Source organism: Elephantulus edwardii, unplaced genomic scaffold (genome assembly GCF_000299155.1).
Source record: "Elephantulus edwardii isolate Elephantulus edwardi_28Jun2011 unplaced genomic scaffold, EleEdw1.0 scaffold00453, whole genome shotgun sequence".
Classification (NCBI taxonomy): domain Eukaryota; kingdom Metazoa; phylum Chordata; class Mammalia; order Macroscelidea; family Macroscelididae; genus Elephantulus; species Elephantulus edwardii.
The window spans coordinates 813,212-840,767 of NW_006400203.1; the positions used below are offsets into that span (position 1 = coordinate 813,212).

At 40.6% G+C, this 27,556-nt stretch overlaps 1 protein-coding gene and 1 pseudogene across 1 annotated transcript in view; one reads left to right on the forward strand and one right to left on the reverse strand.

The window, feature by feature from the left end:
• LOC102873378 (DNA-directed RNA polymerase II subunit RPB4-like) overlaps window positions 1-7,010 on the reverse strand; it is a 31,922-nt gene extending 24,912 nt beyond the window's left edge. The window contains exon 1 of the mRNA XM_006902800.1: window positions 6,941-7,010. Within this exon, the coding sequence (XP_006902862.1) occupies window positions 6,941-7,010 (70 nt within the window). The remainder of the gene's footprint in view (window positions 1-6,940) is intronic.
• Window positions 881-1,595, forward strand: LOC102875663 (annotated as a pseudogene).
• Window positions 7,011-27,556: the final 20,546 nt, after the last annotated feature.

Consider the following 27,556-nt stretch of genomic DNA (forward strand, 5'->3'; position numbering starts at 1 on the left):
ACCACTGTAGAAGGCGGTATGGCACTTTCTCAAAAAGTCACAAATAGAGATACCATTTGACCCAGCAATTCCACTACTGGGAATATACCCCAAAGAGACCATAACTGACACCCAAGCAGATATATGCACATCCATTTTTATCGCGGTTTTGTTCACAACAGCAAGGAGTCAGAAACAACCTTCAACAACAACCCATCAACGAATGGACCGAGAAGATATGGTATATTCACACTGCATTGAAAAACAAAGAACTCATGCAACATTATTCAAAATGGGTGACCCTGGAGGACATTATGCTGAGTGACTCAGTCACAAAAGGACAAATACTGCATGGTGCCACTGTTGTAAAACAGGACTGACTTCGGGGTTGGGGAGAGACTGAGAAAGATGGGTTCAATAATGTATACTGCATTCAAACAGATGAGGGAGAAAACTGTTTAAAAGGGATACGTGATTAGGTATTTTTGTCATGACAGGAATCCAGAGCCAAGGTTGCATGGTGGAGTGGACCTGGAGGGAGGGATTGTAAAACAATGAAAGACTAGGGGGAAGGGTTGGGAGGGGAGAAAAGTGCAACAATGAATGAATGGAAATTAAAAAAAAGTATATTCTAAAATACAGAAAGAAACTTGTAAAGCAAATGTTTAAAATGTTAGAAATTGTAAAGAACATGTGTTGTCATGACCATATTTTTAGGCATATGGAATGAAGCTTAGAAAGCTAAAGGTTTAGAATATAAAAAGCAAGCATGTGCCAGAGCATTTTCAGAACCTCAGTTTGAGCTAGAGAGACTAAATGTTAACCTAAAAATATCCTATCACAGGTATGCCACCAGGGCACTGACCAGCTAGTGCTTATCCACCACAGTTTGAGCCTGGAAATGGGGGAACTGATTCAATGGCTGGGAGAGGCCAGCCTGAGCCCATGCCCCTGCGTGGGGCATGAGGAAGCAAAATATGGAAGGACAGGCACTGTGAGATGCTGGCTATGAGTTTAACATTTGCTTTACCTCAGTGTAGAAGAGAAAGCTCTAGATGGTGCAGGATTGTCACTGACCAGGTGTGGTTGCGAGTAGGAAGGAGTTGGCATCTCAATAACTGGCATTATGGGGGGTTCTGACTGACCTCAACAAAGCAGAAACTGCTGCCAAGCATGCTGAGGATCAGGCAAAAATCTGGAGGCACTGCTATGATGTCCCAACCATCAATGGAGCCTGACAATCCATTCTACAGCAACATCAGTAAAGACTGCAGGTAAACAGACCTGACTGAAGATCAGCTGCCGCCCACCTATGAGAGTCTAAAGGACACTATTGCTAGAACCCTACCCTTTTGGAATAAAGAAATAGTACCTCAGATCAAGGAGGGGTGGATAGTACTGATTGCAGCCCATGGCAACAACCTCCAGGGCATCATCAAACATCTGGAGGGTCTCTCTGAAGAGGCTATCATGGAGCTGAACCTGCCCACTGGAATTCCCATTGTTTATGTATTGGACAAGAACTTGAAGCCCATCATAAGCCTACGCAGTTTCTAAGAGATAAACGCATGATTTGCAAAACCATGGAAGTTGTTGCTGCTCTGGGCGAGAACTGAAGCAGGCCGTCTGCTGTCCTAAGATGCACCTTCCCTGCCCTCCAATTCCTCTGCACTACTCCCCTGCTCCTGTTACACTGACTATCTGTAGGCATGTTTAGTTGTAGCCGTGGATGGGGGGCCGGAAGCTCCCATTTCAGGCATTTTGACTCCTGCACCTCTGGGCCAGGGTCCTCAGTGCAATGTGTAGAGGATTTGTCATCCAAGAAAGGTAGTGACTCCAAGGGTTTTGCTAGTAGTTTATTTACTAAAGACCTGAGTAGGGATAGGAAGGAGCCATGCTAGGTATGACCAATAAGGGGACGCAAGAAAGACTCATCCTATTGCCAGGAGCCAGTATCATGTCAGTTGTCCTCCAGATCTCTTGGTACAATTTGATGAGCACCTCCAAGGTAGTATTGTTTGTTGAAATATGTCAACTGGCATTATTGGGGAAAGAATAAGGTCACTCCCCAGGTTAAGAATTTACAGACAGTAAGTACTTAGCAACAGACTGCCATACTGATGATTATTGTAGTCAGAATCTGAAATGAAAGACAATGTTCCTAGTAAAGAAAGAATGCTGGCACTACCTTTATGTTGCTCATTAGAATATAACTGGTCTATTCATTGAAATTAATAATAATAATAATAAAGTAATTTAAAAAAAAAGAATATAACTGGTCTAGGTTCAGGGAGCTCTGGTGGCCTAAGTGGTAAGAGGACGTGCTGCAATCCTGCCTATGCAATTTAATGCCTCTGAAAACCTGCTATGGTTCAGTTCTGACTCGATGGGATACAACAAGGATCAGATTAGTTTTTAAAACTAAAGCAAAAATAATGGAATATGTGAAAGGCTCTACCCTAAGGAATCATTGTTAATAAACCACTGGTTTAATTTTGAAATACAAAGACTGCTACTTATTCAGTTAGTAAAAATCAGTGTAATATTCTCGTTGTTGTTTACTGCTGACTCTGAACCAACCTGATCCTCTGTTGGGTTTTCAGAGGCAGTTAATCAAACAGGAGGAGAATGCTCATTCTTCTCCCACAGAGCAGCTGGTGAATTCAAACCACATGCCTAGGCCATCAGATCTCAATATTCTTATTACTCTTATAAAAAAGAAAGCTCTAAGCTTTTTCAGTGATTAAAATGCTGGATATGTAGAAAATGAAAATAACTGATAATTTGGCTCAAGTAGGAGTTAGAATGATCATTTACATAATATTGAAATTACATAAAAGTGAAGTTCTAAGTGCTGGTGTGAGGGTGTTCTGGTAGCTTATTAGTAAGGAGGTACACTGCCAACTCAAAGAAACATGGTTGGAATTTGCCTGCTGCTCTGTGGGACAAAGATGGGCAATCTCCTCCCATCATATTTATTGCCTCTGAAAACCTGCTAGAGGTTCTGCTGCTATGAGTCAGTTCCCACTTGAAGATACATAAAAATAAGAAGTGCTAATATAAGAGCTGCAAGTCATTTTTCAGAAATGCTGAAAAAAAATCTGAGTAGGGAAGTTATCTGCAAGATCACATAATGAATACAGCTAAAACAAGCTTAGGAAATTTTTCTCAAAGAACATGGACTAACATGTATTCCTCCTCAAACACATGCTCATAATACAATGTGGAAGCTTTGCAATGATCCCCCATGACCAACTAAACCTAATGTTAAGAGAATTAAAGGTAGAATACAACACTCCCTAAAACCATCATAACCATCTGATATAAGGGCAGTTTCCCTATGGGTATGGTCTATAATATCTATTCTCTCATTAGAAATAAAATGGTAAGAAATCAAGAAGGGAATAAGGAGAACCACTTTCAGTGCAAAACAATCATACATGCTGTCCAGCACCAACAGCTGTTGAATACTGAAATTATTTTGAAATCCTCTGGCCTTTAGAAAATTCACAGAAATTTCCATGCTGTCAATTCTTGAGTTTCACCCACCCTGCTGGCAAAGCTCCTTTACCTTCTGTCATCCTTAGTCACTGCCCAGCTCTCAGATGCATAACCAGTGACTGAAAAGACTATGGTCTGAATCAGGTACACCTTAATGCTCAAACTAACATCAGTGTAATGCACCTCACTAATATGCAGAAGTCCTTGACTGCAGACACTCCCAGTGCAGTCGTCCCTTGATCTCCTGACTACTGATACCAACTGTATTGACTGTGGATCCAAGTAAGATCAAGTCACTGACAGTTTCAATCTTTTCTCCACCTATCACAGTGTTCCTTATTGGTTCAGTGGTGAGCATTTTTTTTGTTTCCTTGACATTGAGATGTTGAAGGTTATAGTCCTTTACCTTCCACAGCAAAAGCTTTAAATGTTCCTCATTTTCAGCAAGCAAGGTTGTGTTATCTGCATAAAAAGGTTACTGATAGTCTTCCTCCAATCCTGATCCCATATTCTTTCTCAGAGTCTTGCTTCTCAAATAGTTTTCTCAGCATGCATATTAAACAACACATAACAACAACAACAGTCATTGTTCAGCTCTCTGACACATAGCAAGTGATAGCAAAGACTATGACTGCAGAAAGTCAAGGACTACAGTCTTCAATAAGGACTGAAGCTCAACATCAAGAAAACAAAGATTCTCACCACTGAGCCAACTGGCAGCATCAGTACGGATGGTGAAGAGATTGAGATAGTTAACAGTCTTATTTTACTTAGCTCCACAGTCAACACTCTTGGTAACAGCAGCCAGGAAATCAAGAGACAAATTGCATTGGGAAAGTCAGCTCTGAGGGACCTCTCTAGAGTACTGAAGAGCAACGACGTCAGGTTGGAGACTAAAGTGCGCCTGATCCAGGCTATAGTCTTCACAATTACGTGCTATGCATCAGAGAGTTGGACAGTGAATAGAGATGACAGAAAAAGAATTGATGACTTTGAGCTGTAGTGCCGGAGAAGAGTATTGAAAACGGACTGCTAGGAGAACAAACAGGTCTGTCCTGGAGAGGGTGAAGCCAGAAGGCTCCCTGGAGTCAAGGATTCTGAAGCTTCGTCTGACGTATACTTTGGGCATGTTGCAAGGAGGGACTGGTCCTCGGAGAGGGACATCATGTTTGGGGGACGGCATAGGAGAGGAAGACCCTTGATGAGATGGATCGATTTTGTGACTGGGGTGGCGGGAATGGGTGTGTCAGAGACAGCAAGGTTGGTACAGGATAGGGCGGCATTTTGGGCTCTTCTTGTACATAGGGTCGCTATGAGTTGCAAGCAACTCAATGGCACATAACAACAACAAAGGCCCTTGTCACCCTCTGAATCTGGAAGCGAAGAGCTCAACTTTCAGACAAATAACAGACATGTCTCTAAAGTTAAAAGTCAGTATCAGAAAGGTATTCAGTCTTTAGAACAACCAATCATCCATGATCAAAAAGGCAACATTTGTCCAGGGATAATACAAAAGGCACAGAATAGAAAGATGAATGGAAACAAGAATGACAGACTGTAAGGAATGTAAGGAGATGAAAATCAAAAGCAAGACAAAATATTTTTTCATCAATGTTGCTATGTACCAGCAATGACTCCTAGCTCACCTTCCAGTGGGTTTTCAGAAGCTGTCAATAGCAGAAGTGATTGTTCACGTTTGTCCTGTGTAGTAGCTGAGTGGTTCAAACTATCTGCACTGTTCGTACATTGAGTTTCCGAAGGCAAGCCAATTCTGGAAGTGGATGCCGCTCCTGCTTCCAGGCTTGATTTAGTCGGGAAGCTCCAGCCAACACTGTCCACCATGGATGCCCATTACCACGATTGGCACATCACTGTCACAGGCTTCAGCATCACAACAACCATGAGTTACCTCTGGCCATAGTCTTTGCAATTGCTTGCTATGCATCAGAGAGCTGGACAATGACTAGGGAGGATACAAGGAGAATTGATGCCTTTGAGCTTTGGTGCTAGAGAAGAGTAATGAATATACTGCTAAGAAAATGAACAGGCTCATCCTGGAGATGATTAAACCCAGCTGCTCCTTGGAGGCAAGGATTCTGAAGCTTCCTCTGACATACTTTGGACAGAGTGCAAGGAGGGACCAGTCCTTAAAGAAGAATGTCATGCTTGGGAGGATGTAGGGACAGCGAAGGAAAGGAAGACCCTCTATGAGGTGCACTGACTCAGTGACTGGAGTAATGGGGATAGGTTTGTCGGAGACGGTGAGATTGGCACAGGACAGAGCACGATTTAGGGCTGTTGTACATAGGGTCGCTATGACGAACTGGACCGCACATAACAATGGTCAGAAAAATGGAAAATGACAAGTGTTAGTGAGTAAGCGGAGAAACTGCTGTGGGAATGAAAGGTGGTCAATTATTGAGGAAATATTCTGATGATTTCTCAAAATATTAAACTACTTTATTAACCAAAAAGCTTACCACTAAGAATATATTCTCACAGGCTTGAGAGAGAAACTCAAATGGGTTCACCAATTTTCGCTGCAGCATTAACAAAAATTTACTAAGAGATGGAAACAATTCAAAGATCCATCAACAGATGGACAGATTTACAAGATACGGAAAATACATACAAGGGGACAGTATTCAGATGTGAGACGGTTAAATCTGAATACACGCTAAAGCATTGTGCTCAGTGAAAAAATAACTTGCAAAAAGTTAATGATAAACTGTTAACTATGAAGCTGAAGGCTAGCGTTCAGCCAGAGATGGCTCAAAGCCAGAATTAGTGATCTACTTCCAAAATATCAGACACTGAAACTCCACTCCACATAACATGGCTGGCACACGTGCGAGCACGTGAGGTGAAACAAGACAGACGCATAAGGGCAACAACTATGTTACGATCACTATATTTATAGAAATACAAAACGAAAAGTTTATCAGTAATTAGCTCAGTAATGGAGGACGGATACCGAATTTGTGTGGCAAAAAAAAATTTTTCTTGGAAAAGAACAGTCATGAAAATTGCACCGCCACAATGGTGACTGTGACTAATGATACTGTGCAGTTAAAACGGCATTTATTTTTTTTTAAATCCAGCATTTGTGATGAATAAATACAACAGGAAGCCAAATCTACAGCGCGCTGCTTTTAAGTTTCTAAATAAAGTACGTTCCACAAACGGAGGAAACTCTGATAGTTTAGGGTTCTTTACTGTCACCTCTTCTCCCATAAGACACGTGGGCAATTTTATAGAGGGCAAGGGGGCGGCTCCCATCTCTCAGATCAAGGCGCACCCCTCACGTTCCGTGCGCGGTGACCACGGACGCAGTGCCCGGCGACCACAGACGGAATAGCCAGCGATCACGGACGCAGTGCCTGGCTCGCGCCCAGAGCTGCGAGGCAGAGGAACAGGATCGAGCCGCCCAACCCTTTCTAAGGCACTGCACAAGTCTCACCTTTGGGAAAGATCAACTGCGAGGCGTCCTCCTCCACGTCCCCAGCGCGTAAATCACCTCCAGACGCCATTACAGCAGGAAGTAGGAGTGCCACCGGAAGCGGAAATGCTCTTTCTTCCCGCCTCCATGGTAACGGGGCATGGCCTCGGGACGGAACGAGGAAGCAGCCTGAAGGAAGTGATGTGAGCTGTTAGGTAGGTTTTAGGAGCTGGGTGAGAATGGTGTGGGACCAGCCCGCGTTCTCTTTTATTGTGGCAACCAACTCCATGGCCCCAAGCCACCTGACAGCAGAATTCCCCAGCGACGCTGCTGCAGAGTGGCCCTCACGCGCTGGTGGGGCCCGGGAACCGGGCTGTATATGTAACAAGGTACATCTAGTACATCTAGGATGGGTCTTGAGCCCACAGCTTCACTTGGCAGGGACAGAGTGGGGGCACTGAATGACCACTTTCCGTTCTCCATAACAGCAAAGAAAGCTTACTAAGCATTTGTAAAACTAACTGTCTTACACGTTTTTTCATAACCTGACTGCAGCATATTTCCGGTTAGAGACGACCTAACGCTGTCAATTTGAAACCAACTTACAGCTGACCTTTCAGGGGTTTTCTAAGGCTTTAAGTTTCAAGGAAGGAGATTGTCCACTTTCCCCCCTTGGAGCGGCTCGTGGGTTTGAACTGGATTTGGCACCCTTTGGGTTACCGGTACAATTCTGTACACCAGCACATTTAGGAACCAATTCTTAGCTGCCCTCTAGCGAGTTTTCAGAGACTATCGCACCCGAGGAGATTGCCCATCTTCCTCGCGCTGAGCAATTGGTGGGTACCAACCTCTTGCCTTTCGCTTGGTATGGCCGCCAGAAGCCCCTCTGACCTGTGAGAGAGCTGCAAATCAAAACATAAAGGAGATGTCATCTCACTCTGCCAAAAATCTCATTGTTCAAGAAGACAGCAAATGACAAAAGCTGATGAGGACAGGGAGAGATTAGAACTCTCAAACACTACGGGTAGGCATGAAAACAATTTGCCACTTCCTTAAGAAGTTAAGAATAGAAAGGATATTTGTTCTGGCAATCCTACAATTAGGTAAATACCCCAAGGATACAGATACAAGACACACACACACAAACAAACACGTTAGTTTATTGCAGCATGATTTACAGTAGCATACAATAAGAAACAACCCAAAATGTCTAACAACCCACAAATGGCAGAAGAAAATATAGTATATTCACTGTAAAATATGAAACAAAATATGGCATAATTATCACTAAAAAATGTTCAAGAATTTGTGAAATACTGCACCACATAGATCAATCAAATTATGCTGAGTTATATATCCTTTTGTCAGTTATGAAAGGACAATTTTGGCATAAGACTATTAACACAGAATCAGTGTTGGAAAGTTAATGGAAATGAGAAGGGAGTGAAAACAAATAGTCTAGGTGAAGTGAAAAGCAATATGTGAGAAGTTTTACTAAACTTGTAATAAATTATTTTTTTGGAAGCAAGAGTGGCATCCGCTTACTAAATAACATGCCTCCAGAAACCCTATGAACTTTTTGATAAATGTTGATAGTTGTAGCGAGGCTTCAAGCCCTTTGTTCATAGGGTTGCTATGAATCATGCTCCACTTGAAGGCAATCAACAACAACAATCAATAGTAATGTTACAAAGCCAAGGGCCTATGACTGAATAAAAACTCAGTATGGTTTTTAAACTTTTGCTCAAATAAAAAAAGAAAATTAATCTGATTCTTCCATAGTAACAAGGTGGTGGTTTTTTAGTACCATAGAGTTGGAACTGATGCATAACTTACCTTCCAGGAAGTTTTCAGAGACAGTAAATCACATGGTAGAAGATTGCCCATCCTTTTCCCACAGAGCAAATGGTGCATTCAAACCATGTGCCTTTGGGATTGCAGCACAGCTTCTGTCCACTAGGCCACCAGATCAAAAAAAGAAATATTTACGAGTATACCTAACCCTAGATAAAAAAGACTTACACAAAGAATACTAAAAGGAACCAAAACAGCTATATAAATGGAATATACCATGCATAATATTGTAAGACAGCATTGTGAAAATAGCAATACTACCCACATGTCTGAATCCAGATGTTGTGATTCTTCAAAGAGATGGGGAAAGACAACCTCATATGGAAAGAAAAGAGACCCCATATTTGCAAAAGTGCTTCTATAATAAAAGTAAGAGGCCTTACATTTACTGATCTATCTCAAGCCATACTACACAGCCCTAGGAATAAAAAAAAAATTAAAAAACAAACACGATACTGGTGCAGGAACAGACAAACCAGTGGACACAATATGTAAATAGGAATAGAAGCTAAATTCCTCAGCATATTTAAAAGCTGTACTTGGACCAGGAGGTATTTTGTTTGTTGTGCAAACAGAGCAGGGGAACACTGCATGGTTTAAAATTGAGAAGGGAGTGTGTAAGGGCTGTGTTCTCTTTTCATACCTAAAAAGTCTGTATGCTGAGAAAATTATCCAAAAAGCTGGGCCCTAGGAAGAAGAGTGTGGCATCAGGATATTAGAGGAGATTCATCAGTAACCTGCGTTATACAGATGCCACAACCTTGCTTGCTGAAAAAGTGAGAACTTGAAGCACTTGTTGCAGAATATCAAGGAATACAGCCTACAGTATGGATTGCATCTCAATGTCAGGAAAAAAATTTTACTTTAAAAAAAATTTACCCTTTCTACAAATTTTAGTCTTTAAACTGATATTGTTTGTCCTTGGCATCCTGGAGAGGTCCTTGCCAGCAGACTTTTCCAAAGCAACACAAATTTATTGACTAATGGGACCAGTGAGATTGATTGTTGATCTAAGCAAGATGAAAATGTTGGCATCAATCTTTTCTCCATCTATCACGATATTGCTTATTGCCACAGTGGTGAGGATTTATGTTTTCTTGATTTTGAAATGTAGTCTATATTGAATTCTGTTGTCTTTGATCTTACACAGCAAGTGTTTTAAATCCTCCTCAGTATTAGCAAGGAAAGTTGTATCATCTGGATAATACAAGTTGTTGGTTGGGATGTAAGAAAAATTAAAGTCTTGGGTTTAGCCAAACACTTCTTGCTAAGAGTGAAAAAGATAACCTACAGAATGGGGACAGATATTCAGCAATTATCATTGCTGAATGACAAGGGACTTGTCTCTGAACTTTATAAAAAATTCAAACACTTCAAAAGGGAAAATATAAACAGCCCAACTACAAAGTGATAGAGTATATGAAAAGGTACTTCACAAAGAAGACATCCAGATGACACACACGAAGAAATAAATGCTCAAGATCATTGGCTATTGTTGTTATGTGGCTTTGAGTTAGAACCAATTCATAGCTGACCTTCCAGTGGGTTTTCAGAGGCTATAAATTGCATAGAGGAGGAGACTACCCATCTTTCTTCCATAAAGCAGGGGATAGATTTGAACCACATGCCTTTGGGTTGCCAGTGCAGCCCCTTGACCCCCAGAACTCCCTCATTAGATATACTGTTTTTGTCATCATTACAATACCTCAAGTTGAGTATGACTCATGAACCCTATGAACAACAGATCTGAATCCTAGCCTATCATGCACCATCCTTATCAGATCTAATACACTTCCTTTTGCAGTTGTCACTATGTCATTTCGTCTCATTCAAGGTCTCTCTCACTGACCCTCCACCTTTCCAAGTTGGATATCCCTTTCCAAGGAATAGCTCCTCCTCACAACATACCCAAAATATGTGAGATGAAGCTTCACCATCCTTTCCTCTAAGGATTACTCTGGCTGCACTTACTCCAACACAAATGTTTGTTCTTTTGGCAGGCCATGGTACATTCTATTCTTTTCTCCAACACCACAACTCAAAAGCATGTAATCTTCTTTTGTTATCCTTAGTCATGGTCATGGTCAAGCTCTCAGATACACAGGAAGTGACTGAAAAGATTGTGGCTTGAATCAGGCAGTCTTTAGTCTCCAGACTGAGATAATTGTTCCTCAGTACTTTGGAAAGTTCCTTAACAGATTTTCCCAATAGAATACGTCTTTTGATATGTATCAAAACTTTGGTTGGAGCCAAGAGTGTTGATTGTGGATTCAAGGAAAAGGAAATTATTGCTGACTTCAATCTGTTCTCTATCATGATGTTCTCTATTGCCCCAGTGGTGAGTAAGTTTGTCTTCTCAATGTTGAGATATAGTTTGTATTGAAGGCCACAGTCTTTGATCTCTCACAGCAAGCATTTCAAGTCTTCCTCATTTTCAGGGAGCAAAGTCATGACATAAGCCACATTCAACTTCATTTCATCTTCATAGAGTCCAGCTTCTCGAATTGTTTGCTTAGCATATATATTGAATAGATATGAAGAGAGGCCCTGATGCATACCTTTCTTAATTCTAAACCATGCAGTGTTTCCTTATTCCTTTAAGACAACATATTGGTCTACATGTAAGTTTCGTATGAACACAAATGTTCTGGAATTCCCATTCTTCTCAAGGTTAAACAGTGATGATACACACAGCCAAATGCCTTTGTATTGTCAGTAAAACAAAAATAGACATTCTGGTATTCTCTGCTTTCTGCCGAGATTCATCTAACATTAACAATGATATCCCTGGTGTCACACCCTTTTCTAAACCCAGGTTGACCTTGCAAAGCTCTGTCAGTATGTACTTCTAACCATTTAAAAATTAACCTTCAAGATTTTATCTCCATGTGATATTAATAATGTTGCTGTTATTGTTGTTAAGTGCCATTGAGTGGTAGGCAACTCATAGTGACCCTATGAAGGAAGGTCCAACACTTGTGTGACTTTCATCCTCTCTCCAGGTTTATAGGGTTTCCAGAGGCAAGCTATTACGGAAGTGGATGCCACTCCTGCTTCCAAGCTTGTTTTAATTGGGGACTCCACCAAAGACTGTCTGCCATGGGTAATCATTAACATATTTGACACATCATTGTCCAGTGTTCAGCTTCACAACAACCACAAGTTACCGCTGTATGGCAAGTGGACACACCAGGGCATTAAGACCTAGAAGAATGTTTGAAAAAAAAAATGAAATAACTTCAGTATTTAACCACCGTTCCAGCACACGCAAATGCTGGCAAACTCTGGGCCAGAGACCCCTAGTTCATCTGGCCAATCTGCTCTGCCAGTGCTCACTTGGGCAAAAAGAACACCACACACAAGCACCCGGAGCCTTCCATACCTGCCTCTCCTCAAGAAGCCAGAGGCAAGTCTCCCAAGACACTTGGTGTGGCCCAACATTTCAGTATTTTGCCAGTCTAGCATGCCCAAATGCTGGCAAACTCTGAGCCAGAGACCCCAGTTCATCTGGCCAGTCTGATACTGTTTGATAATTTCCACATACTGATGGATCCTCTTTCTTGAAAATGGGAATAAATACAGATCTCCTTCAATCAGTTGGCCAGGTGGCTGTCTTCCAGATTTCCTAGCACAGACTGGTAAGCATGTGTAGGGGTACATCTGTTAATTCAAACATGTCAGTTGGTGTCCCATCAATTCCTGAGGCCTTAATTTTTGTCAGTGTCTTCAGTGGACCTTGAACTCCTTCCTTCATTACCATTGACTCTTAAGTATATACTATTGTTGTTGTTATGTGTTGAATCACTTGTGACTCATAGTGACCCTACATACAGTAGCACTGAAACCTGCTCTATCCTATGCCAACTTTACTGTCTCTGACACAGCTACCCTCATCGCGCCAGTCACTGAATCAATCCATCTCATCGACGGTCTTTCTCTCTTTCTCTGCCTTGCAAGCATGATGTCCGTCTCCAAGGAATGGTCCTTCCTTGCAACATATCCAAAATATGTCAGATGAGACCTCAGAATCCTTGCCTCCAAGTAGCAGCCTGATTTCACCTTTTCTAGGCTGAGTCGGTTTGTTTTCCTGGCAAAGGCATCGAACTGATCTTTATATCATCCCTAGTCATTGCCCAGCTTTCTGACGCACAACAAGCAACTGTGAAGACTATGGCCCAGATCAGGCACACCTTAGTCTCCAGACTGACATCATTGCTCTTCAGTACTCTGGAGATGTCCCTGATAGCTGACTTTCCCAATGCAATTCTTGTCTTGATTTCCTGCTGCTGTTATCAAGAGTGTTGATTGTGGAGCCAAACAAACTAAAGCTGTTAACAATCTCAAGTCTCTTCACCATCATAATGCTGCCTATTGACCTAGTGGTGAGAATCTATTTTCTCGATGTTGAGCTTCAATCTGTATTGAAGACTGCAGACTTTGACCTTCTGCAGCAAGCAGGGTTGTGTCATCTGCATAACACAGGTTGTTAATGAGTCTTCTTCCAATCTTGATGTCACATTCCTCCCCATACAGCCCAGCCTCCTGGATGATCTGTTCTGCATATAGATTGAAAAGGAATGGAGACAGCATACATCTCTGGTCTGCACCCTTCCTGATTTTGAACCATGCAGTGTCTCCTTGCTCTGTTACACTGCTTCCTAAAATATTCCAGTGTCATCCAATTATTTTTAGTACAGTGACTCTGTGTATTCGCTCCGTTTTCTTTTTTTAATTTTTTTTTTTAAGAGACTTCTAAGACATCCACTGTCAGACTTCCCCGAACCACTTTAAGTAGCCTTCTCCCTTAAAACCCAGAAACAATTTAGCTATTACACCAAAACTTAAAATCAGCGTACCCAGTAAGACTTGGTGGATACCATTAAGTCAATCTAGACTCAGAGGGACCCATGTGACAGAGTCGAACTGTCTTGTGGGGATTTTAATCTACAACCTTTATTTAGGACAGCAGATCAACAGGTCTTTTCTCCCACAGAGCAGTGCAACTCTTTACCATTAAGCCACCAGAGTCCCACTAGGCATGTAGAGCCTCCATATTTGCTTTGAGGGGCACAGCATAGCCCCTGAAAGGCGACAAGGTCCAAGTGCTGCTGTGTGCAGCACCACTATTTAAACCGCTGCTACAGCTCCATCTTCTTTTGATGTTTCCTGGATCATTCAATATTTTTCTCATAGCATCTCTCAGTATTGAAAATTGAGGCTTGAATTTTGCAGTTCTTTTAGCTTGAAAAATGCTAAGTGAATTCTGCCCTTTCTGTTTTCCAGTTCCAAGTCTTTGCACATTTTATTATGATACTTTGTTTTTCTTTTTGTGTTACCCTTTAAAGTTTTTTGTTCATCTCTTTAAGTCAGAAATTCTAGCCTTTTATTTGGCTTCTTACAGTTCTAGTGCAATTTTCAGTCTCCTCTGACATACATTTTGATCTTTTCTTTGTCCTTTGTCTTTGTAATGAACTTTTGTTTTCTTTATAGGTGTTATCCTTGATGTTGTGGGCCAGGTTCTGTGCCATTGTCACCAAATGTCCCAGCCAGGTAGCTGGTGTGATATGTATATGATGAATGTACACTGCTAGTTTTTATGGTTTACTATGGTGTACTGGTAAAGAGCTGTGCTGCCAACCCAAAGACATGGGATTCAACCCAAAGACAAGCTGCTCAGTGGGAGAAAAATGGAAAATCTTCTTTGGTGTGATTTACAGCCCCTGGAAACCCACTGGAGAGTCACCTATGAGTTGGTTCCAATTTGACAGTACACAGCAACAGCATTAGGGAACAACATTTATCTGCCATTTTGTTGTATTAGAAGAGTGATTTGCATGTTGCTGCTTATTTTACAGTCTTGGTTTGTATATACTTGTTAATTGTTTGCTTTATGAGTACAGCACTTGTCTATCATTTTGCTGTACTGGGATGACTTTCAGGTTTTTGTGATGCTGGAAGCAATGCCACCAGTATTTTAAATACCAACACTGACATCTATAGTAGATAGCTTTCAGTGCAGATTCCAGATTAAAACAATTTAAGAAGTAGAACTGGCCTTTCTACAAGGATAGCACTAGAGTGAAGAAGGAAGAACCTGCCCCTCCCAAATCTGAAGCCAAAGCAAAGGCATTAAAGGCCAAGAAGGCATCCTGAAGGGCATCCACAGCCACAACAAAAAAGGAAGATCCACATGTCACTCACCTTCCGGCAGCCTAAGATACTGGGACTCCAAAGGTAGCTAAAATACCCCTGAAAGAGCACCCCCTGAAGAAACAAGCTTGACCACTAAGTCATCATCAAGTTTCCCCTGACCACTGAATCAGCCATAAACAAGATAGAAGATAAAAACACACTTATGTATATTGTGGATGTCAAGGCCAACAAGCACCAAATCAAGCAAGCTGTAAAGAAGCTCTATTACATTGATGTAGCTAAGGTCAATACCTTGATTAGGCCTGATAGAAGAAGGCCTGTCTTTGACTTGCTCCTGACGTTGACTTGCTTCAGATGTTGCCAACAAAATTGGAATCATCTAAATTGAGTCCAGCTGGCTAATTCCAAATACAAATATTTCTCACCATAAAAAAAGAAAAGAAGCAGGATTGGCTATCCACTTCTCAAACGACAGGCCTTGGAAAATCCTATGAAAAATAGAAGAATGCTGTTAGATATGGTATTTGAGGTAGACCTCCAGATAGAAGTCACTAAAAATTGAGGGGTAACAGCTGCACATACCTATTTGTGGTGTTAAGGGTTGGTTATTAAAAAACAGCTTTCCTAACTATTGAGCTTGACTTTGCCATGTTGATGGTTGGGAATATGTGGATAGGGTATGTTAACCTAGCCACAAAGAGATTGCCTAGAGTGACCATTAAATTAAGCCGATTCAGCAGCAGATTGGGAGAATCTGATCACCAGCATAGAAGAAGTAAGAGAATGTTGTGCTCCTTTTGGGGCCAGAGAGTTGCAGAAGCTGCAGCTGCAGCAGAAAACAAGAAATCTGACATGAGATGGAGTTGACCTTGGTACTGTTATCCCATGGAACCAGAATTAAGAGCACTTTCCTAAGGTTTTTTGAGGATTGGGAGAGAGAGCCATAATTGGCAGGACTAAGGGCTGTGTCAAGCCACGAGCTGCAATACTTAAGGATCCTACTGGAAGAATATTGAATGATCTAGGAAGCAATAAAAGAAGATAGAAGGAGTATACAGAGTCCCTGTAATAAAAGGATTTGGTTAACACAGAAAAATATAAAGACACAACATATGATCAAGAGGTAATGATGATGAAAGAGGAAGTGCAGGCAGCTCTGAAGGACTTGGTAAAAAATAAGGCCCTGGGAATTGATGGAATCCTAATTGACATATTTCAACACACAGATTCTGTCCTGGATGTGCTCATCAGGTTGTGCCAAGAAATCTGGAGGACAACTACCTGGCCAACTGACTGGAAGAGATCCATATTTATTCCCATTCCAAAAAAAGGTGACCCAACAGAGTGTAGAAATTATCAAACAATATCACTTATACCATAAACAGAAACCTGCTGAAGATTATCCAAAACCACTGGAACAATACATAGAGACCTACAAAATGTGCAAGTGGGGTTTAGAAGAGGCCCTGGTACTAGAGACATTGTCACCAATATCACATGGATTTGGCAGAAAGCAAAGAGTACCAGAAGACTATCTGTGTTTCATTGACTATGCAAAGGCATTTGATTGTGTGGATCACAACAAATTATGGCTAACCTTGAGGAGAATGTGAATCCCAGAACACTTCATTGTGCTCATGTGAAATATACTTGGACCAGGAAGCAGTAGTCAGAACAGAGCAAGGAAACACTGCATGGTTCAAAGTCAGGAAAAGAGTGTGTCTGGGAAGTGTCCTGTCCCCATACCAATTCAATCTGTTTGCAGAACAGATATTTGGGAGGCTGGAATTTATTAGGAGGAATATGGCATCAGGATTAGAGAAAGAAAAGACTCATCAACAATTTACCTAATGCAGATGACACAACCTTGCTTGCTAAAACTGTGGAGGATCTGAAGTGCTTGCTGCAAAGGTCAAGGATTATAGTCTTCAATATGGATGAAAGTTCAACATCAAGAAAACAGAGATTCTGAGCACTGTGTCAATTGGCAGCACCATGATAGATGAAGAAAAGATTGATGTTAACAATTACAGTTTCCTTAGCTACACAATCAACAGTCTTGGCACCAGCAGTCAAGAAATCAGAAGGTGAATTTCACTGGGGAAATCTGCTCTCAGGAACCTCTCCAGAGTACTGAAGAGCAACCATCTCTGTCTAGAGACTAAGGTACATTCAATCCAGGCCATAGTCCTCACAGTTAATTTCTATGCATCAGAGAGCTAGAAAATGACTAAGGATGACAAAAGAAAAAAATGATGCTTTGAGTTGTGGTACTGGAGAAGAGTCTTGAAGATACCATGGACTGCCAAGAAAACAAATAAGTCTGTCTTGGAGAGAGTGAAACCAGTTTTTCCTTGGAGGCTTCATAATACATATTTTGGGTACATGGCTAGAAGGGACTGGTCCTTGCAGAAGGACATCATGCTGGAAGGGTGGTGGGACAGCACAGGACAGGAAGACCCCAGATGAGATGGATTGATACAGTAACTGTGGCGATAGTGGTAGTTGTGTCGGTGTCAGTGAAACTGGCTCAGAATAGGGCAGGCTTCAGAGCTGTTTTACATAGGATCACTATAAGTTGCAGGTGACTCAATGACACATAAAAAAAAAAAAATACAGGGCTTTGTAACACTTGCCTTAAAACACAAGGCTGAAGGCTCAGGTGCTTTTTGGAAGCTGTCCTGACTGATTACATATGCTGTTGTTATGTGCCATTGAGTCACTTGTACATAGTAACTCGATTTACAACAGCCATGAACCCTGCTCTATCCTGAGCCAGCCTTATTGTCTGACACACTTACCCTCATTACCCCAGTCGCTGTATATGTTACCAACTTGAATTATAGCCTTTTGTCATCCCTAGTATGTTTTTATGGTCTGTGAGCTATCACAATGGATTTCAGACCCAAAGAGCAATTAAGATTGGTGTTGGGATGAGAGGAAAGAGGAGCATGAGTATAGGGGACATGTCTGATCTCATGAAAATTGATGTTGTGTTGTGGGTGCTGTAGAGAGGGGTAGTTCCCCATTGTAGAGTTGGTAAAGGTCAGATATGGCCTTGCTCTTTTAAAAACATTAATAATTGGTATGTGGAACATATGATACATGGATATAGGAAAATTGGAAGTTGTATAAAAGAAATGAATTAATAAAGATCAATCTTTTCGGCATTAGGAGACTGAGAAGGACTGGACACTGAATCAGACTATTATATGATCTCTTATGCCAGGAATGAAATATTGAGGAAGAATGGCATTGCATTTATAATCAAGAAGGTTTTACCATCCTTGTCTCCAAGGAGCACCCAGATTTCACTTTCTCCAGGACAGATCTGTTTGTTCTGTTAGTAATCATGGGATATTCAGTACTCCTCTCCAGCACTAAAAATCAAAAGCATCAGTTATTTTTCTGTCACCGTTAGTCATTGTCCAACTTTCAGATGCATCTTGAGTAATTGAAAAGACCATGGCGTGGATCTGGTGCAACTTAGTCTTTAAACTCACATTGCTTTGACAGCAGATTTTCTCAATGCAACTCCTCTTTACATTTTTTTAAATTATATTTTCATGTTATCCCATTGTTGTCTTATGTTCTTCTTCCTGCTCCCCCAATCCATCTCTTGTTCCAGACTGTTGCCATACATATAATGCATAATCATATATTCCTTCCTGACATTCCTTCCCCTCATCTGTTCTAATGCAGTGTTCATTATCTATCCACTTTTTTTTCCTCTCCAACCCTCTCACGTCTGTCCTATTTTATAACAGCAATGTTATGCATTATTTGTCCTTTTTTGACTGAGATATTTTATTCAGCATAGTGTTCTCTAGGCTTTCCCATGTTCTATACTGTTTTATTGGTTGTTTTTCAATGCTGCATACTATTCCATTGTGTGACTATATCATCGTTTTTCCTATCCATCATTTGTTAATGGGCATTTGGGTTGTTTCCATTTTGCTATTTTGAATAATGCAGCAATAAATATGGATGTGCATACATCTGTTTGAGTCATGGCTCTCATTTCTTTAGGGTATACTCCCAGTAATGGATTTGCTGGGTCAAATGGTATTTTTTATTGCCAACCTTTTTTTTTTTAATGAAAGGTTACAGAGACTTTGGATTTCCATTCATTCATTGTTGAACTTTCTTCCTTCCTGCCCACCCCTCCCCCACAGTTCACTTTTCTCTTTGAAAAGGAAAAAAAAAAACACCCAAACTGTCATTGTTATACAATCCCCCCACCCCCCTAATCCACTCCAATTTGCAGCTCTCATTCTGGACTCTTGTCATGACAGTAATACCTAATCATATATTCCTCTTAAACAGTTCTCTCCCTCATCTGTTTCAATGCAGTATACATTCTTTTTCCTCTCTTAATTTTCCCCAACTCCAATGTCAGACCCACTTTACAGCAGTGGCACTATGCACTATTTGTCCTTTTGTGACTGAGATATTTCACTCAGCATAATATCCTCCAGGGTCACCCATTTTGAATAATATTGCATGAGTTCCTTATTTTTCATTGTAACATAGTATTCCATTGTGTGAATATACCAAAGCTTCTCTAGCTATTAATTTGTTGATGGGCACTTGGGTTTTTCCAACTCTTTACTATTGTGAACAAAGCCCAAATAAACATGAGTGTGCGTATCTATTTGGGTGGCAGCTGTGGTTTCTTTAGGGTATATTCCCAATAGTGGAATTGCTGGGTCAAATGGTATTTCTATTTCCAACTTTTGGAGAAAGCACCATACTACCTTCCATAGTGATTGCACCATTTTACAGTTCCACCGACAGTGAATAAGAGTTCCAGTTTCTCCACAACCTCATCAGCATTTGTTGTTTGCTGTTCTCTTAAATTTTGCTATTCTTACTGGGGTGAGATGATATCTCATAGTTGTTTCGTATTTCCAACTTTTTGAGAAAATTCCTTCCATAGTAGCTGTACCATTTTACGTTCCCACCAGCAGTGCATATAAGAGTTCAAGTTTCTCCACAACCTTGCCAACATTGTTTGCTATTCTGTTAAATTTTGCTATTCTGACTGGGGTGAGATGATACCTCATAGTTGTTGTAATTTGCATCTCTCTGGGAGCTAGGGATTTTGAACATTTTTTTCATGTGTTTTGTTTGCTATCTGAATGTCTTCTTTGGTGGTGTCTATTCATATCCTGTGCCTCTTTTGCTTGTGTTGTTTACCTTTTTCTTGTTGAGGTGCTGGAGTATTCTATAAATTTTAGACTGAAGTCCCTTATGAGATATTGCCAAATACTTTTATCTAGTCTGTGGGTTTCCTTCTTACTCTGTTGGAGTTTTTTATGTGCATAGGAATTTAATTCTTAGAAGGTCTCATTCATCTATTTTCTCTTGTTCATTGTTAAATTTCTTGACTGCTAGTATCAAGGGTATTGATTGTGGATCCAAGCAAGATAAAGTTGTTGACAAATTCAATCTGTTCTCCATCTGTTATAATGTTGTCTCTTAGCCCAGTAGTGAGGAATTTTTTTTCTTGACGTTGAGATGCAATCCATATTGAAGGCTGTAGTCCTTGATTTTGTGCAGCAACAATTTAAAGTCCTGCTCAGTTTTAGCGAGTAAAGTTGTGCCATCTGCATAATACAGGTTGTTGATGCCTCTTCCTCTGATCCTGTTGCCACATTCTACTTTATAAAGCCCAGCTTCACAAGTGATGTATTCAGCATACAAACTGAATAGGTATGGAGAAAGGATGCATCCCTAACGCAAATCTTTCTTGACTGAAAACCATGCAGTGTTTCCTTGCTCTATTTGGACAACAGTTTCCTGGTCTAGATTTGGGGTTTGCATGAACAAAATTAAGTATTTTAAGATTTCCATTCTTCTTAATGTTAACCATAATTTTCTATAGTCCCCCAATTCCTTTGCATGGTCAATAAAACAAAGATATCTTTGTGCTATTTTTTGCTCTCTGCCAAGATTCATCTGATATCAGCAATGATATCCCTGGTGGCCCTTCCAAGTTCACCTTCAATTTCTGGCAGTGTCATGTTGAAATATTGTTCTAGCAATTTTTTAATAATCTTCAGCAAGATTTTGTTTGCATGTGATATTAATAATATTGTCTTAGAATTTCCACATTCTTTTAGATAACCTTTTTTGAGCCTAGGAATAAATATTGGATCTATTTCAGTCCACGTATCTGTCTGTTCTCTAGATTTCTTGGCACAATCCGGTGAGCATGTCCAGAGCAGCATCTAATTTGTTGAAATATGTCTACTGGTATTCCATCAATTCCTAGGGACTTAGATTTTGCCAGTTTCTTTAGAACAGCTAGAACTTTCTCCTTTATTACCACTGGTTCTTGATCATATGCTACTTCCTGAAATGGTTCCATGTCAGCCAATTATTTTTGGTAGTGATTTTGTGAATTCTTTTAATCTCCTTTTGATGCTTCTTGGATTACTCAAGATTCTAGCCATTCGCAAGCTGAGAGGGATTGACAATGGCCACTTTGAATCCTATGATCTACTTTGTTAGTAATGAAAAAAGTGAGAAAAAATAGGGTTGCTATCAGAATTAAAAGGACCATGTCAAGATCTCTCCTGAGGTACAATGGTGTGAGCTATAGGATTCTACTTACATGCATACAAGGAATATATGTTAACAAAACTATTATTAAAACATATGCAACAACTAAAGCCAAAGAGTAGGAAATAGGATTTATACCAACTTTTGCAACCTGAAATTGAACATGCAATCAAGATTCATTAATAATAATTGGTGATTTAAACATAAAAGTTGGGAACAAGGAAAAAGCATATGTAGTTGGAAAGGAGGGAAAGACTTGGTGGCAGAAATGAGACTGAAGATCAAATGATTTAATTTTCTACAATTATTTATTCATTGAAAAGACCATTTATAAAAAATAGAAATGGACCTTACCTGATGGACTACACAGGAATCCGACTGAGTACATTTGGGGAAAGAATGGGATATATAAGTCCTCCAGAATCTAAATAGAGCAATCAAATTCTGGGCCTCCTGTTTAGTCTTGGCAGTAGGTAGTGACAGCAGCTTGGTTTTGGCTGCCTGTGTAATGTCACAGGGGGCTCCTACCCAGGTTATTCCCAAGAATTTTACTGTTTGGGCAGGGCCCTAGATTTTTGCTGCATTTATCAACCAGCCTCTGTTGGTCATATGGGCAACCACTGTTTTAAAATCATCCTGAGCCTGTTCTTCTGTGTTTGATACTAATCTGGTATCATCAATGTAATGTATAATTACACTGGATAGCTCGACTAAGTCTAAGTGTCTTCTAACCAGATCATGGCAGTAGGCTAGTGGGTTCACATAACCTTGTGGTAAAACCATAAATGTAAACTTGGATCCTTCCAAGGTGAAAGAAAACTGTGATTGGCTCTTTTCAGAGACTGGAATGGAGAGAAACAGTTGCAAGATCTATCACTGAGTACTAGTTTCCTTTGGTCTGCTGTATTTTCTGTACTGATGATACCATGTCTGGAACAGCTGAATGCCATCTGACTTTTTTACAGGCCATACATGGCTGTTAATCAGAGAATTTGTTGGTACCAGTACCCCAGCCCTTGGCAAGGCCTTAATCAAAACAATTATCTCCTTTTGTCCACCAGGAATCCTGTATTGCTTCAAATTAACAACCTCAGTGTGCGGGCTCAGGCAATTCTATGGTTCTCATTTAGCAGGTCCTATCAAAACTGCTCTTAGGGCAGACATAAGCCCTCAGTTTTATAGTATCTGGTAGAAGGGGTGTTCCCCACTTATATGTAATATCCATAGCAATAATGCATTCAGGTAAAGGAGCTGCAACTACTTCATACAACATTTATTTATATTTTCCAATTCTAATCCAGACTTTCTCTCTAGTTCTGTTAATTGCTGCATTTCCAAATTCTCCCAATAGAGCTTTAGATTCCTTTAAGATTTTATCAGTAGGCTTAGGAATTATAGTACATTGGGCTCCTGTGTCCAGAAACCACAAAAAAGTTTTTTCTCCAACCCCAGACCATTTTACCCGTACATTTGCATATGGCCTCAGGTTCCCTGTTGGGGATTGTACCAGAAGATCCTGGCCTTCCAACCAATCTATATCTTGCTCAACTAGCTGAGCTTCTGTTTCAAGTGATTGATTCTGAGTGGTTTCCTCATCATCAATTACTTTATGAGTGGGATGAACAGAATGGACATTTTAGATCTTCATGTTGGGGGAACAGAAGGACCCTTCATCAGTCCTAAAGTGCTGCCTTAGAACCTTTGTCTCAACTCCATCAATGTCCACTATATTTATCTCATTCCTGAGTAACCGTCTATAATCTTCACCCTACTGATATAAATCTTCACCCTGCTGATGTAAATCTTTTCCTCAAGGTCTTGTCCTGGTCACCTATGAATCATCCTGAGGTTCTTAGTATCCTTAAAGCCCACAAAGGGAAGTGTTTTCAATAAAGCTTCTTCAGTTGTTGTCTTGTTTTCCAGTAGCAAAGCTACCTGAGATTGCCATGTTGGGGGAGTCCCAGTAATTACCATCTCTGACATCGCTTCTGTAAGGGATATATTCATTGGATGAGTATCTTGAGTGCCATAAAGTCACTCTAGCATCGCTTGCATATGTAGAACATCAACAGCTTCCTCTGGAATATCCCATTTGTTACTTAGGAGATGGGAAGGAGCAGTTTCCCTTGGAGGGATAAACTCTAATCAAACCTTTAATCCACTCTTTCAAACTCATCATCCCCTCTGGGAAAATCTGCCGTGATTGTATTTTCCAGTGCCATCTGTCTCTGTTGTATAGGTAATCATGGGTCCAGCATGTTCCTTCATTCTTCAGCATACAGAAATAGAAGATGTCACTCTCAGGACACTGTCAATAACGATCTACGAACTTACATATTTCCTGTATGTCCTATTCCCTGGTTGCAAGAGTTTCTTCATCCTGTCCATCTGCCTCCTGAACTACTTTTTTGTGACCACAGGTCTGAGAGGTATTTCTGGTTGATTCCACATGGTTTTTTCTTTTCTGGTAGAGCCTGAAATGAAAGAGCATAACCCTGTTTTGGTAGAACTTTGTTCAGTTTTTATTTCAGTCATTTCAGTTCCTACATTCTTTTCCTTTGCATTTGCTGCCACTACTGATAACAAAACCCAAGGAAGTTTAACTTTCACTCTTTCCATATCTTCCTGTTATTTTGGGCTGTATTAAATTAACCAGCTTCCGAGGGATTGCAACACAGCCTCTTGCCACTAGGCCATCAGTGCTCCCTTAATCAACTTCCCACGAGTTCTGTCCACTAACCTCATTAAGTAAATTTTGCCTTTGGTGACTGACTGTAACATAATAACTGCATTATTCCATGGCTTTCTCGTTGGAGGCTAGGATTTTAAAGCTCTGTCTCACATACTCTGGGCACAGGGCCGTAAGAGAACAGTCCTTAGTGAAGGACATCATGGTCAGAAGAGTGGAGGGAAAGCACAGGAGAAGACCACACACAATCACAATAAGATGGATTGACACAGTAACTGGGGCAATGTGGATTGGTATGTCCGAATTAGTGAGCCTGGCTCAGGCTCAGAACTGCTGTACATAGGGTGGCTATGAGTCACAGGCAACTCAACGGCACATAACAACAACATACCTTAATTCACCCAGAACTCAAAGGTTACTTATTTTGCTTACTGCTTTTTCTCTAAAGACTTAATGTTACAAAGACTCTGGATCTTTGTAGTGAATCCCAGTTTCCTCACATCAACTGTTTTCATAATTTGGGCTGACATCCATCATGATGGATGGTGAAGAGATTGAGATTGTTAACAGCTTTAGTTTGCTTGGTTCCACACTCTACACTCTTAGCACCAGCAGCCAGAAAATAAAAAGACAAATTGCATTGGGAAAGTCTGCTGTCAGGGACATCTCCTGAGTACTGAAGAGCAACAATGTCAGTCTGGAGACTAAGGTGCACCTGATGCAGGCCATGGTCTTCACAACTACATGCTATGCATCAGAAAGCTGGACAATGACTAGGGATGATATAAAGAGAATTTATACCTTTGAGCTGTGGTCCTGGAGAAGCGTATTGAATATACTGTGGACTGTTAACAGTTTTGTCATGGAGAGGGTGAAACCAGGCTGCTACTTGGAGGCAAAGATTCAGAGGCTTCATCTGACATGCTTTAGGCATGTTGCAAGGAGGGACCAGTACTTGGAGTGGGACATTATGCTTGGGAAGGTGGAGGGACAGGGCAGGAGAGGAAGACCCTCAATGAGATGGATTCACTCAGTGACTGGAGTAATGGGGGTAGGTATGTCAGAGACGGTAAGGTTGGCTCAGGATTCAGCATGGTTCACAGCTGTCGTACATAGGGTCACTGAGTCTCAGGTGACTTGATGGCATATAACAAGATTAAAAGCAGACTTTAAGAAGTCTCAGGTCAGCATAGTGCCAAATGCTTAACCTACCGTGTATGTCCATGAGTTCTGACAGTAATAGTTTCTCCTTTTCTCAGTTTCCTAGTTCCTCTTTGTCCCTTGGGTTCAATGATTTGCTAGGTCTCCCAGAGACTCAGACCAATTAGAGGAATGGCTCACATGACAGTCGGTAGCAGGCTTTGGAGAAACTGGTAAGGAAAGGGCCAGAATCCTGTAGACTGGCGTTAATGGGACAGCTGTATGGGGACTGTGGGTGATGCAGACTGGTAAACACTTGAAGCTATGTCACCAGCAAGTGAGCTTTTCCAAAGGAAAAGGTCTTATGAGTTTATATAAGCCTCTAGTAGGGTGGGGCTTGTATTCCATCCTGTGCCCTTTCCTTAATGCAATAATTTATCACAAAATAAAGTTAGTAATTGACTAGAGAAGATGCCTAAATGGTAAACCATAGGCACTCCGACTACATCATTTTACATTCCTACCAATAGCAGTGAATGAGTTCCAATCTCTCTAAAGCCTTGCCAGCATTTGTTATTTGCTGCCCTGTTGAACATTTTTATTGTTGCTAGGACCTTTCCTGATTTTAAACCTTATGAATCTTGTTTAAATAACTGCTTCTTGGTTTGTGCATTGTTTTGTTTTTTGTTTCTGTTATATTTTTTGTGCATTGGTTTTGCATTCACAGAATTAAATGTTCTGGAATTCCAATTCTTTTCAATGTGATTAATAAGTTATTATGATCTACACAGTTCAATGTTCAATCAAGAAAACACAAGCACATGTTTCTGTTTTCATCTAAGATCCATCTGACCAGGAATCTCTGTTTCATAGTTTTTCTGAACCCAGCTTGAATTTCTGGAAGGTTTATGTTAACATACTGTTCCCAACCATTTTTTAATATTCTTAGGCATAAATATACTTGCATGTGATAATGATGTTGTTTGATAATTTCTACCTTCAGTTGGCTCACCTTTTTTTGGTGCTGGTAACAAACATGGATATTTTCCAATCAATTGTCCAGGTGGCATAGATTAGTGAGCAAGTCCAGGGCTGCCTCTGTTTCTTACACACCTTGGTTTTGCAGCCTTATTTTTTTTGCTAATGTCTTTGCATTGTGGACTTTATCCTTTAGTATTATCGGCTCTTGATCATTTCCTGAAATGGTCTCATGTTGACCAACTCTTTCGGGTACAAAAGAATTGTAGGATTTGAGTATTTTTATTGACTTCTTGCTAAAATAATCTTTAAAACAATTATTCCTTGAAGTCATATTTAAGCCAAACAAATTTAGCTTAGAACGGGATGTCTGACTCAAGCATAGTACTTTATTTGAATGAAAGTTTTGAAAGCATACTGGTTTTTTATTCAACTATTTCTAAACTTTTTTTTTCTGACATTAATTTCCATAGACACATTGTAACCCATGTTCTCCATGTGATTTTTTTTTCATTAATTTTCAAAGATCTGAGCTCTATCACTCAGTATAGTCTATGTGTACCTGATGCATCTAAGGTAGACAATAAGGATTACAGAAAAAGAATTAATGCCTTTGAGGTTTCAGTGTTGGAGAAAAGTATCCCATGGACTGCCAAAAGAACAAACAAGTGTGTCTTAAAGAAAAGTGCAGCCAGAATGCTTAGAGGCAAGGATGGCAAAGCTTAGTCTCAGATTCTTTAGATACGTTGTTAAGAAGGACTATTCCTTGGAAACTGACAAGCTTGGAAAGACATGGTCGGTGAAAGAAAGGAAGATCCTCAACAAGATGGTTTGACAGTGTGACTGTAGCAATGGTCTCAAGTATTTAAGAGATTATAAGGATAGGACAAGATTCAGATTTGTTGTTCATGGGGTCACTATGAGTTGTACTCTATGGCACCTAACATGTGCCCCCCCCCTTTTATTTCATTATTTTTTGTGTACACGGTCAAATCAGATCTGACTGGTACAGGAGATTGTTCCTCCTTCTCCAGCAGAGCATCTGGTGGATTCAAACCACTCACCTCTGAGATTGCAGTGCAGCCTCTTGTCACTAGGCCACTAGAGCTCGCACATGTGCCCTTTTGATCTGTGATTTTTTTTATTATTTTTTGGTGAGCTCTGGTGGCCTAATGGCAAGAAGCTGCACTGCAATCCCAGAGGCATGCAATTCAAATCCACCAGATGCTCTGCTGGAGGGACAGTCTCCTCCTATA